The sequence below is a fragment of the Peromyscus maniculatus genome, chromosome 1 (genome assembly GCF_049852395.1).
Source record: "Peromyscus maniculatus bairdii isolate BWxNUB_F1_BW_parent chromosome 1, HU_Pman_BW_mat_3.1, whole genome shotgun sequence".
NCBI classification, from domain to species: Eukaryota; Metazoa; Chordata; class Mammalia; order Rodentia; family Cricetidae; genus Peromyscus; species Peromyscus maniculatus.
This window is the reverse complement of record NC_134852.1, coordinates 113,609,057-113,622,734: the sequence shown is the minus strand read 5'-3', so window position 1 is coordinate 113,622,734 and position 13,678 is coordinate 113,609,057. Positions and strand designations below refer to the sequence as shown.

General features: G+C 42.0%; 1 protein-coding gene across 1 annotated transcript in view; it reads right to left on the bottom strand.

Moving 5' to 3' along the window:
- Positions 1-5,675: 5,675 nt before the first annotated feature.
- Positions 5,676-13,678, bottom strand: part of Rrm1 (ribonucleotide reductase catalytic subunit M1) — a 29,118-nt gene continuing 21,115 nt past the window's right edge. The window contains exons 15-19 of the mRNA XM_006993316.4: positions 12,994-13,070; positions 10,834-10,969; positions 9,052-9,147; positions 7,754-7,942; positions 5,676-6,246 (exon numbers count right to left, since the gene is read on the bottom strand). Of these exons, the coding sequence (XP_006993378.1) occupies positions 6,058-6,246; positions 7,754-7,942; positions 9,052-9,147; positions 10,834-10,969; positions 12,994-13,070 (687 nt within the window). The 3' untranslated portion in view covers positions 5,676-6,057. The remainder of the gene's footprint in view (positions 6,247-7,753; positions 7,943-9,051; positions 9,148-10,833; positions 10,970-12,993; positions 13,071-13,678) is intronic.

Here is a 13,678-nt window from a genome sequence, read left to right as displayed (position 1 = left end):
TGTAGCTTTTCTGGAAGATACAGAGTAAGTCCAAACAGACCACAATCTGCCCTGAACCCCTGAAACAAATTTATTGAAACAAATAAAGTCCCAGCCCTTCCTGTCTCTGCTAGATAAAGTCTAAGACTTGGCATGAATTTCAATGTGACCAGATGTGCCTGTCAGCCTCAAGGCTAAGTTCTAGAGTCCTGTCAGTCCTGAACACAGGTGAAGCCCTTGCCTGAGATCCCAAATCTAACACAGGCACACAGAGCCAGACAACCCTGGGTGTCATTTAGACCACACAAATAGGTCAACTCATACATATCCAGGAGCCCCAGGCTGAAAGATGGTCAGGCCAGACCTTCTCTGGGTTCAGGTCTGACACTGTTAGTTTGGTTTCTATTGCTGTGATAAACACCAGGATCAAAAGCAACCTGGGTAGAACAGGTTACCGTGCATCGTGGAGGAGCAAAAGCAGAGTAGAGACCATGGGGGAACGCTGCTTTCCAGGGCTTGCTCAGCTTGCAGCCCCACCCACAGTGGTCTGGGCCCTCCCCTATCAATCATTAATCAAGAAAATGCCCAAAGACTTGCCTACAGGCGAGTCTGATGGAGACATTTTCTCAGTTGAGCTTTCCGCTTTCCAGATGACCCTAGCTTGTTAACCAAAAATTAACCAATACAGATCCTAAGACCAGAGTAGAGTCTACACTATAAGCTCCAAATGAGCCTAACTCCCAGGACAGAACCCTGAGGTCTCTCTGGGCACACAGACTAGGTGCTCCTACAGAGCCCAAATCTTAAGCAAAGACCAGATTAGGCCATGATCTGGGGACTTGGGATTGACCCAAACCCATGTCAGGTCATTTTCTCAATGGTAGTATGATCTATGGAAACACTACTTCCTCACCAAGTATAGTGGTAATGTCTCAGGATCACTTGATTCTGGGAGTAGAAGGCTAGCCTGAGCAACACAGTAAGACTCTATAAAATAAAAAAGTAACTCTATTGCTTAAGACTTCCACAGCCTTGTGTCATCTATGAATGCCTTTAGGTATGTCCCAGAAATGGACTATTGTCCCAAATACTACATAGAACCTCTGAAACCAAGCTGGATGTTTTTCTCTTCCTCTTAACATGTTCTAGGACACTCTTAGGAAGCCATGGTGCAGGAGCAGGCACCACGTTGTGTGAGTCATTTCATGGCCCTTACTTGTGCCTTCAGTACTTGCTCAAGTCCAGTATTATACATGTTCTTTCCATTATGATAACAAAATGCTGCGCATGCTCAGAATTACGGTTTGGTGAGTCAGACAGCAGCCCACTTAGGATCCACAATTCATGATCACTTGGTGGCCCACAGTTAAGTATCCAGTTCCTACTCAGGTTCACCCCCAAGCCAAAAGTCCTTTCTCAAAAGAACATACATCCAGAGGATGACAGGACTTTACCCCCAAATCCAAATCCCCTGCCGTGGTTCACCTCCAGCATCCTGCCAAAGGCTGCAGTTAACACCTCTCTGCCACTGTGACTTCAGGATCATCTTTGGATCTGCTGGATCACATGGCCCAAGTAGCAGAGCAATTTTTGAGGCATCCTTGATCTGTGGCAGAGACTTCCCTTGCTTCGGACCACATGTGAAGCAAGCAGCTTTTCCAGATGCTCAGTAAACAAACAGGCCAGATAGAACACCCAAATGAGGGCGATTTCGCCTTCCAAACTCAGAAGTCTCTCAAGTGTTTTACCCTTTCCTTGACTGTGGAAAGTCAGGTACAATTTATCCTTTACCTTGTATCACAGGATCCTAGAAAATTTATCTGATTTGAAGGACTCTGAATGTTTATCAGATTTATTTCCTGCCCATAGACATGTCAATAAGTCTAGAATAGTCTACTTCTTCCCCATGTTACAAATACTGCTCCAATCTGCAATGTCATCGTTGTACTAGTTCTGTTTTGTGGAAGGGAAAGCTGATTGAAGTCATGTGAGAACTAAATTATGACATAGAGAGAATTGATATACCTTCAAAATAAGATAAGGGGCTCTGTGGTTAAGAGCTCTTGTAGGGGAGAGCTTAATTTAAACCCATTTAGTTCTCTGCATTCACATCAGGTATCACAAGCACCTGTAATACTAGCCCCAGATCCGATGGCTTCTTCTGGCCTCCGTGGGCAACTGAACTATGTGCACACACCCTGACACAGACACACATACCTACACATATTTTTTTTTTTCCGAGACAGGGTTTCTCTGCATAGTTTTGGTGCCTGTCCTGGATCTTGCTCTGTAGACCAGGCTGGCCTCGAACTCACAGATAACTGCCTGGCTCTGCCTCCCGAGTGCTGGGATTAAAGGTGTGTGTGTGGGAGGGGGGGAGCCACCTACACAAACTTTTAAAAAAATAAAATCTTAAGGCCAGGCATGGTGGTGCATGCCTTTATTTTCAGCACTTGGAAGACAGAGGCAGGAGGATCTCTTGTGAATTTGAAGCCAGCCTGATCTACACAGTAAGTTTTAGGACAACTAGGACTACATGGAGATCCTGTCTAAAATAATAATAATAATTATTATTATTGTAGCATGAATCTTAAAAGTTCTTATTAATAAAATCAAACCTGAGGCCAGTTATTGGGGTCAATGCTGGTAGATCAGAGAGACAGAACAAGCCACAGCTACCTCACCTCGCTGGATCCTCAGCTGGTCTTGTTTCCTCAGACTGGAGGCCTCTGAGTCCTCATCCAGAATGGGTCTCAGCTGAATTGCTGCTCAAAAGCCTGAATGCTTAACCAGCCAAATGCTTCTAGTTTCTGGTCCTCATGCCTTATATATCTTTCTGCTTTCTACCATCACTCCCTGGGATTAAAGGCTTGCTTTCTGGGATTAAAGGCATGATGAGTCACCATGCCTGTCTGTATCCTTGAACACATGGATTTCTGCCTCTGGAATGCTAGGATTAAAGGCGTGTGCTACCAATGCCTATCCTTTATGTTTAATATTGTGGCTGCTCTGTCTCTGACCCCAGATAAGTTTATTAGCATGCACAATATTTGGGGGAATACAATACCACAAATAATAGCCAATAAATCTTTTAAAAGATAGTAGAAATATGTGGCTGCTCTTTGTCAGCTGAAAGCAAATGTGCTTCTGGTTGCCTTTACTAAGGATTAAGTAGGGAAAACAAATCAATGACTGCATACCAGGAGATAATTTGTTCAAGCAAAAAAATCCCATCTGATTGGAGTCACGACCCAGTTAAACTTATACCAATCCATTGCCATTCCCTTGGTTTTTACACAGGCCAAATGGGTGAGCTGAATGAAGATGGGGTAGAAATCACCAAGTTGATGGTGACACTAATCTCTGTCATCCTTCCAGGTTGCAGCTGGCTTTGCTTTTCCATCCTGAGTGGCTAATGTCTGCCTTTTCCTAGTACAACAGTCCTCACTCTGTAGTCACAGGACCAAGCTGCAGAGCGCATGTTACAATGATATATTCTGAAGAAATAACCACAGGATGGTTCTGGGAACCCCCTTCAAACTCTGTGAGACAAAACTGAGCTAGATCTACCTATAGATCACGATGATTTGGAGTGTTACCTGAAATTACTGCAGTTGAAAGTCAAAGTCCAATAATCTGTGAGAGGTTGATTTCCTTTTCCCAGTGTACAATGCCCTATACAAGGCCAGCGGGAAGCAGGAAGACTTAACTCAAGGGAATGCGGTCTCCCCTTCATTTAAGGGCTCTGGACCTATACACTTGTCCAAAGCTGGACACTGGGTGAAGTACTAAAACCATTTATAGAATTTAATTAGACTCTGGTTACGTGGCCCCAAACTCTCCTACTCATACAAGTCAAATAAGACTGCAATAGCTCTCCTATCTATTCTAGGAACTCCCTAGTTAACTGGCCTAACCACAGATCTCTACACACAAATAACACTGTGGCCTTGATGCTGTATTCTTTATGGTGACCAAGCATACTTTGCCTATAGGGATAACTAGGACAACTCTAGAAATTCAAGTAAATATTTACCCAAATATAACCCAAGTACATGCTAACAGGGACTTCAGTGACCACACACAGTTAAGGCCTTCCGGAATATGCAAAGCGGCAAAGCCTGAGAATCTGACTTGCAGAATGGCCTCATTACAGGTCAAAGCCCAGATCCTCAGTACCGAGGCCCAGAGCCCACGCCAGTTATAGGAAACAAGCAGAAACTTCTTCAGGGAACAGAGACAGTGGTCCTGCTGGCCCAAGACATTAATGCTGTCTCAGGCTGGAGATGGAGCTCTGCAGGCAGTGCCTGCTTAACATACAATAATCCCCCAGCACTGCATAAACCAGGTGTAGCGGCACACGCCTGCAATCCCATCCTCAGGAGCTGTAGGCAGGAAGATGAGATTCAAGGTTACCCTTAGCAAGTCTGAGGCCAGCTAGGCTTCCTAAGACTCCAGTCTCAAACAAAGACAAACAAAACAAACCAGTTGTCTTAAACAGATTAAAGGCTGATGGAAAACATGGACAGATTAAATAAATGAAATCAATTACTAACAGCATTAGACTATCAACAAAGAGAAACATGATTTAAATTTTTTTTTTAAAGCATCAAATTCTGGAGCTAAAGACATAACTGAAACAAAACATTCACTAGAGGAATTAAACAGTTAAGCCTGAGCAAGAAAACAGCCAGTTTAAGGCCTGAAAAATCAAAAATGAGTCTAGAGAGCAGAAAGAGGGGGGGGGGGGGAGAAAACCCGCAGAGACCTACATGGCCACCAATGTGAAGCAGCAGACTCATTATAATGAGTTCCATAAGAGAGAGAAAAAAAAGAGCAGAACAATTAATGAAAGAAAAAAAATGGCCAAAAACTTCTCGGATTTAATGAAACATGTCAATCTACAAGACCAGGAAATCCCCTACTAAAACACATGAGAAGGGCTTTACTAAAATATGAAAGGCATGTATTATAAGGATATGAAGACAGTGAAACCCTAACGCATCTCTCATGGAAATATAATAGTGCTGTCAATATGGTAGTTCTACAAAATCATACAGTCCAACAGTTCTTTGCTGTATAGGACCAACCAAACCAGCCTGAAAGCAGGAATTCAACAGATGCTGTACACCAGTGTTCATAGCAGCCATTGTTCTCAATAGCTAAGAGGAGGAGACAACCCAAGTCCATCTAACAGATGACTGGACAGACACAATGTGCTGTGTATATATATAGAGAGATACCGAGAGTTTACACTTCGATGAATCTAGTTATCATGTAAGACACAAGGGGACACATACTGCATTGTCTGTAGGAGGTCCCTGGAGTGCACATTCATAAAGATGTAAAATAAGAATGGTTACCAGGGACTGAGGGGAGCGAGGAATAAGGAATTATTGTTTTTATGAGTAAGAGTTTCTGTCTGTAATGATGAAAACATCCTGGAAATGGCTAGTGATAATTACCCAATAGTGTGACTATACTAAATGCCACAGAATCAAATTTAAAATGGATGAAACTGGCAATTTTAGGTTATAGATAGTTCATCATGGGGCAGGGAAGAGCATATATTAACATCAGACTTCTATACAGTCTAAATAATGTCTTTAAAATTTTGCCTCTGAACTCTCAACAGAAAAAAATTTTTTTTTCAAAATTCACCTTTGTATGATAACAGATGACAAATTTAGCACCAATCAGTTACAAATGTTTTTATTTCAAAATTACCTATAAAACATTACATAGACAAAGCAGACGAGGTATCGCTTGGCTTTACTTCTAGGAAAACAGTCAAAACGGAACCAAGTCTCTTTGTCCAAAATGAAATGGTCAGACAGAATGTTGGAGGAGGAGACTTCCTAAGTCTCAGTCTATCTCCAAGGCTCTTCTGCATCCCCAAAACCTCTACTTTGATTCCTAATATCAAAGCTGGGTTTGGTTTTTGTTTTGGTAAAAACAAAAACTCCATTCATGACAGTAAGGTCCAGCAAAGCTTTCCCGTAATCAAGCAAACCCACTACGCCTATCTATGCTCAAGAAGTCTGCTATGGTGAGAGCCGGTCTCTGCTAGGCCTCTTCTCAGGATCCACACATCAGGCACTCCTCTCTGTTCTCCAAAGAGCACACCATGGCTGCTGTGTTCCTCTCCTTCTCTTCTTCCTCCTTCAGGGCCTTCTCCCTGTCTTTCAGTTTTTCCTTGTTCAGAGTGAACTGGATTGGATTAGCTGCAGGTCTTGTCCTTAAATAATACATCCCGGTCTTTAAACCCTACAAGGGAAAGAAGCACAGCTATTTAAAAGAATTCCAGGAAAACAGTACAAAGTCAAGACCTTTGTTCAAAATAACTCCCATGTGGTCAGTTACAAAATTAATTTTTAAAACCTTTAAATATATTCCTAAAAACCAACTTAAACACTTTTTTAAACTTGCAATTTTATCTATTCCATGAAGCATTCTGAAAAGTGCTTAAATAGATAGCTAAACCTTGGGGTTTTATCCCTAAATAGGATTGCTTCTTTGGAATGCCAAATATATTTGCTCAGTTGTAGCTACTTTTGCATGTATCAGTTCCAGGTTTGTACAAAACAACACTCCTGCCTTAGACTGTAACCATTTAGGGGGTGAGACAGTCCAGGTAGAACAACAGACATCAACACTTCACAAGGGTCATCTTCCTGTCCACTATTCCCACACCAAGTAAGAGTCGGTCTGTAACTCCACAGAAGGAAGGCCTCTCACATGTCAAGGCATAAGACTATAATGCAAACTCGGATTATAGCACTTATTATTACACTGTGGCAGCTGGCAACAGTGTAACCTGGCTCACAGAGGTGGGTAAATGGATGCTTTTGAACAGTGGATTGACAGTGAGTGCAAAGCTACTTTGGAAAAGGCAAGAGCGCACAAGATGGTCTGGAACAGAGAGGTCAGTGAAAAAGAGGGCAGTGGGAGAGAAAGGAAGGCTTAAGAAACAGTACATAGGGGCAGAAAGACTGTAAGAGACAGAGGCCCAGGCGAGTGGAGCAAAATGCAGCCAAGTGCAGCCTCTGGCTGCAAGTGAGTCATTGTTCTGACATGGAGTTCATGAGTCCCCACCCCTAACTGATGAGCTATGCACAGTTGATGGTTTCTTGGGGAGAGAAAGTCAACACCCAGCAGTGTATGGACAGTACAAACTGGAGTTGGTGGGTTACTTAAAAACAAGAGAAAGAGGGCCAGGTGTGATAGCACACACCTTTAATCTAGCACTTGGGAGGCAGACAGGCAAATCTCTGGGAGTTCAAGGCCAGCCTGGTCTACAGAGCAAATTCTAGGACAGCAAGGGCTACACACAGAGAAACCCTGCCAAAAAAAAGGAAAGAAAAGAAAGAAAGAAGAGAGTGACAGAGAACACGAAGTTGTGGGAGTTGGGTGGATCTGGGAGTAGTTAAAGGTGATTATGAATGACCAAAACACATTGTATGAAATTCTGTATCTAAAACAAAGGCCAGATGATGGCTCAGTAGTTTAAGAACACTTCCTGCCCTTCTAGAGGCTCTAAGTGTTCAGCTCCCAGCACCCATATCAGGCAGCTCACAACTGCTAATCAGAAACAAGAAAACCCAAAGTGAAACTTCGATCCAACATTAAAACCACTGAGGCTTAACACATTTGGACTTGAACCGGAAAAAAAACTTCCAGATAGCAACATGAAAAAGGCAGCTAGAGCAGAAACTATTTCAAATCCCAAATATCCCAAGCTGGCAATTGAGCCCTCTCAGGGTGCTCGACCAACCTGCTTCCAGCCGTAGAAGTGCATACTCGTGAGTTTGCCATAGTTAGGCTCAGCAATATGGATGTTTAAAGACTGGCTTTGATCGATGAAAGCGCCTCTCTCGGCTGCCATCTTGAGAACAGTCTTCTGAGAGATTTCCCACACGGTCTTATAGAGTTGCTTCAGGTCATCAGGAATTTCTGGTATGCTCTGGAAAAAGAAAACCATGTGTTGTCGTTTTAATGGCAATTAAAGAAAGCAATATAACTAACAGGTTAATGATGCTTACTACAATGCTTGGTTTGGTCTTCCTGTAGATCTGACACTGCCATGCAGTTAGTATCTTAATAGTTATAGCAAGTTTGCCCAAACTGCTAATCTCTTGCTTAGAAAGTCAATAAAATCTCATTTAACAAACCAAATGTAAATCTGAGGTAGTGACTTAAACATCAACTGGCTTATGGACAAAACAGTTATTGTTCTAGACGTATTTAAGAAAGGAAGGGGAGCAGATGGTGATGGTGCATGCTGGGAGGCAGAGGCAGGTGGATCTCTGTGAGTTTGAGGCCAGTTCCAGGACAGCCAGGGCTACACAGAAAAACCCTGTAGAAACACACCCCCAAAAAAGCGGGGGTGGGTTGGTAGAGTTAAGCTAATAAATGACAGAAACACAAATAATCAAGACTTTACAGGCACAGGATCAAAGGAAGCAGTGAGCTAAGTCAGAAGGCCACAGAGTGCACTTAGAGTCAAAATGGTTTTCTTAGGCCTACGGCTGACTGACTACATTGAAATATACAACCTGGCTGATGCTATAGCTTCTAACATGAAAATCCGAAAGTTAGAGGAGCAGTTGCCAAGCTGGCCGGTGGTTAGCCAAGGCATCCATCTACACAAACGCAATCATTTTACTGTTAAGCACTACCTGCCTACTTTCTAGACTGTTTGTCTCAGTCCCCCATGCTTTTTAAGTTTAACTCCAATTTCAGGTTTTTAAGAAATCTGTAGGTCTGACTCCTACTTCCTGACATTCTTATTTACTTGGCAAGACCTGCAACGCAAGCTTCAAGACTTTAAAAGCTTCCCAATTGTGAAGAAAAGCTGGGAACTACTGTTTTATTGGAGAAACAGTAAGGACTATGTAAAGATGTGTATAAAACAAGCACAACAATGCAGAAATACAGACACATTAATTATTTAATAGAGCCTGTGCGGCCACAGTGAAAGACCATTTTTCTCTGTATTGCCTGGGAGAAGCGAGATGGCACCACAATGTTCAGCTTAGCTCCTAGAAAGCACACGCCATTTCTAGTCTGTACCTGGATGGACCCATTGCATGCAATAATCTGGTTTTTCATCTCTTCATTCCACAAGCCCCGCTCAGTAAGATCTTTCAGTAAGTGAGGATTCACAATCTGATGAAAAAACAAAAAGAGGTCAAGAAATGAAGTAACAATGGCAGGGGCTATAACGGATCCCAGGCCTAGAGTTCAAAATAAGTAAGACAGCTGAATTACTTATTAGAGCCCCTAGTAAATTCCATTGTTGTTGTTTTTTTAAAAACAAAACTAAGAGGATCATTACACCACACAAAGCTACATCCCTTTAAGGTCTTGACATCTATTATTGAAGAAACAATATACTGTGGTAATCATTCTACAAAGTATGTACACATGTATGTACATATATATGTACCACACACATATACATCAGATCATCACATTATTTGTCTTGGATTTTTGTAAACCTTATTTTACTAACACTAAAAAAATTTTTAAGATGTGTGTTCATATACCCATGAAGGCTAGATGGATGAAATCCCCTGAAGCTAGAATTACAGGTCATCCATCCAACGTGGGTGTTGAGAACCAAACTTGGGTCCTCTGCAAGAACGGCACACGTTCTTAGACTCTGATGGCACCTGCACATATACATGCACATTCCCACTGACACACACATACACATAACTAATAAAAACAAATCTTCAGTGGCTCAGCCAGGAAAGGTGTATGCCACCAAACCTGACAACCCCAGCTTCCTCCCTGGAACTCATTAAGGGATAGAACCAGGAATTGTTCTCTGTCCACGTGCATGGCATGGCATGAGCCCACCCCTCCCCCAAGTGTTTTTAAACGCTTAAGAAAAAATATGGCATTTGCAAAGAAGAAAAGAAACAACATGCCTAAGCCAAGAAATTTTACACAAACTGATTCTTCTTTGGTTTTCTCAAGTGATCACATAATAAAAAACTTCAGTAAAATAACTAGAAATGCAACTTCCCTACACCTGACAAAAACTTACTTCAGGACATCTAGTAATCTACTGTTTTTTAAAAAAAGTTAGCAATTTTCAACCTTGCAGCACAAAGAATTACCTGGGAACTTATAAAACAACACTGATCTCACCAACAAAATTCTCTTTGGTAACCATGTCTGAGAACCATTCTCTTGTCTCCACCTCCTAAGTGCTAGAATTAAAGGAACAACCATTCCTGACCTGAGAACCACTTTAAAATGATACTTTTTTAAAAATGGGATGGTCAATGCTATGTAGCCTAGGCTAACCTAAAACTAGAGCGCCTCCTACCTCACTCAGTTTCCCAAGTGCTAGGATTATAAACACAAGTCACCATACCTGAGTAATGCTATTTCTATGGACACCTTTAATATCCCAGCTAAAGCATGTGAGGTATGAAACATGCAGGGAATGGTGGAACATACCTATAATCCAAGTACTCAGAAGGCAGAGGCAGGAGGATCACTGCAAGTTGGAGGCCAGCCTGATCTACATAGTGAGGCTTTTCAAAAAACAGAAACAAACAATTAGGCACTTGTCAACTCTGACTCAGTCAGACATGGTGGTGCACACCTGTAATCCCAGCACCTGAGAAGTGGAGAAAGAACAAATCTATTCAAGGTCATCTTCAGCTACATGGCAAGCTCGAGGTCAGCCAGGGTTACCTGAGATTGTCTCAAACAAAAAACAAAAACAGCTTCTTTCACACTGTTCCTCTGGTCACTGGCTGCTTACACAGATTATGAGTAAGCTCTTACTCCCAGCTTTCAGAAGAGCTCCTACAAACCTGGCTGTAAAGTTCTCACCTGAAATTCTCCTGACAAGACCCTGCGAGTGTAGATGTTACTGGTATAAGGTTCAATGGACTCATTATTCCCCAGAATCTGAGCAGTTGAGGCAGTAGGCATTGGGGCAATAAGTAAACTGTTTCTTACACCATACCTTAAAAGAAAAAGATTATTAGAGATTATTAGAGAGTCTGCGACACTGTAGTATAGCAGAAGCTGAGACTACCACCACAGAGGCTCATACCTCACATACTGACTTCCAGCTACAAGGAGCGCACTTCACAGCATGGATGCCACTGTTCCACTCTTCTAAAGTGTCCACCCCGAACAGATCGGCACAGTTTTAACTGCCAGCAAGTCTTACAAAGTCCTCACTTATGCTGCTTGTTCTGTGGCACTTAGGAGTCACACACAGCACTCAATGCACTATTTTGCCCAGGGAGACTGAACTCAGTCCTGAGCAGCCCATCTGTATTACGGCACATTCATTCAAGCCCACTCATCTTTACTACGTGCCTTAATGATCACTGGCCCCTTCACAAAACAATTTGGTGAAAGTGGTCAGAACTAGTCACCTATCACTACAACTCTCCATTATCCTAGGTAAAAGGAAAAATTATGCTCCGAAAAAAATTCTAATTTCTATTACCAATTATTAGCTTCTAAAAAGTTAAATTTTTCACTTTTCAGTACCAAGAGTATTTAAAGAATATACTATTTAACATTCTTAGAAATCTCCACAGCTTAGCCTAAGATACCAACGCCAGGGCCTGCAAGATGGTTCAGTGGATAGACATCTTCCACCAATCCTGATAACCTGAGTTCAATATACAGAATGCACATGATAGGAGAGATGCAACTTCTTCAGGCTATCCTCTGACCTCTATGCATGCCTCAACATACATGTATGCGTGCACATATATACACACAATAAATATATATTAAAAAATTTTTAAATGTATAGAGACCAACCTGCATGGCATTTTCCTGACTAGGTGGGCAACAAATACAAATGTCAAAACAAATACTTGTTCTTCAAGCACTTCCGGTGACTAACACCATTGCATATACTCTGTCTGCACTGCTTGTCTTAAGTTCCTATAATACAGACAGCCTATCCTTCCTACATTCTACACCCGTGAATCCATATGGTGCTCAGCATTGAGCCTCAGGTCCTAGGGGGTTTGTACAACTAGGTTCGCAACCTCAACCTCACTGTCATTTTCTAGACATCAGGCATCAAGCAAACCACCAGTTTTCTCGTGCCTTTACTTCTTCACCTGTAAGTCCCAGTATCATGTTCATAGATAGGAGACTGCTATGAAGTCATATTTGCCAACTATGATTCCCAACTATGGAATCGTCTGTAATCACTGAAAACATTAAGATCTATTTTCACTAGAAGACCTCCAAACCAAACCTCAGAATCTGTCAAGTTCCAATTACATTTACATGACCAAACTGTACGTGTATGGAAGAGGTCTAGAAGAACACATCATCAATGAGACTTATCTCGGAGAAAGGAACAAATTAGATTTCTGTTTGTTCTGTGGAGCAAGCAGTTGACAGAAGTATAAAGAAGAGTTTTTACTTTCGATTTTATTTCTATATTGAGGGTAGGGCATGGGGGGGTCTACAAGTCTGCAGCCAGGGGGGTCTACAAGTCTGCAGCCAGCCTAAGCTATAGAGTGAGAGCCTATTTTAAAAAACAAAACAAAAAACTATTTATAAGCTCAGTGAATAAAAGAGTAAAAACATTTTTTTAAAGTAGACCTATTTGGGCCAGGCAGTGGTGGCACACGCCTTTAATCCTAGGACTCTGGAGGCAGAGGCAGGAGGTTATCTGTGAGTTTAAGACCAGCCTGGTCTACATAGTGAGTTCCAGGACAGCCAGAGATACATAGTGAGACCATGTCTGGAAACAAAACAAAACAGCTCCTCAAATAACATCAATTCATACAGAAAAGCCTACTGTGTGCTAAAAGGCTTTTGTTGTGCCAAGCAAGCTTCACATTACTATTTTCTTACAGTTTTCTAAGCTATTTCTGTGAGGTAGGTCACAGCCCCAATTCAGAAGACAGTTTTTGAGTTCAGAGTTAAAATAGCAAATGTAACTCCTGAAGAACCAGAAAGCCCCAGTCTCCTGGCGTCCATGCTACTTTATACATCTCCACTTACTTTGCAATCTTCTCCTTGAGAAGCTTCCAGTCCCACAGGTCTGTAGGAATAACATTCCACATATCATACTGAAGAATCTAAGAAATAAATACCCCACATTTATGATGTTACTCTCAGGTAATTTAAAACAACGACCAAAAAATTTTTAAAAAGGGCTAACTGCCATATTCCTACATCCCAGCAAATGCTGTCTTGTAGTCAACACATTAAGAATTATCAGCTCTGGCTGGAGAGATGGATCAGAGATTAAGAGCACTGACTGCTCTTCCAGAGGCCCTGAGTTCAATTCCAGGCAACCACATGGTGGCTCACAACCATCTGTAATGAGATCTGGTGCCCTCTTCTGTGTACATAATAAATAAATAAATTAAAAAAAAAAAAAAAGGAAATATCAGCTCACCGGGCGCTAGTGGTGCACACCTTTAATCCCAGCACTTAGGAGGCAGAGGCAGGCAGACTGCTGTGAGTTCGAGGCCAGCCTGGTCTACAAAATTAGTTCCATGACAGCCACGGCTATACAAAGACACCCTGTCTCGAAAAACAAAAAAGGACACTTGACTCCAGTGAATCTCTTGGACAAAGTCCCATTAAGCACCCTGATCAGAAGCAGCCTGGGACCTCGTCTCAACCACATTCCTGCTGATCTACAAAGCAGGAAATCTTAACATTCATGAAATGGCTTCAG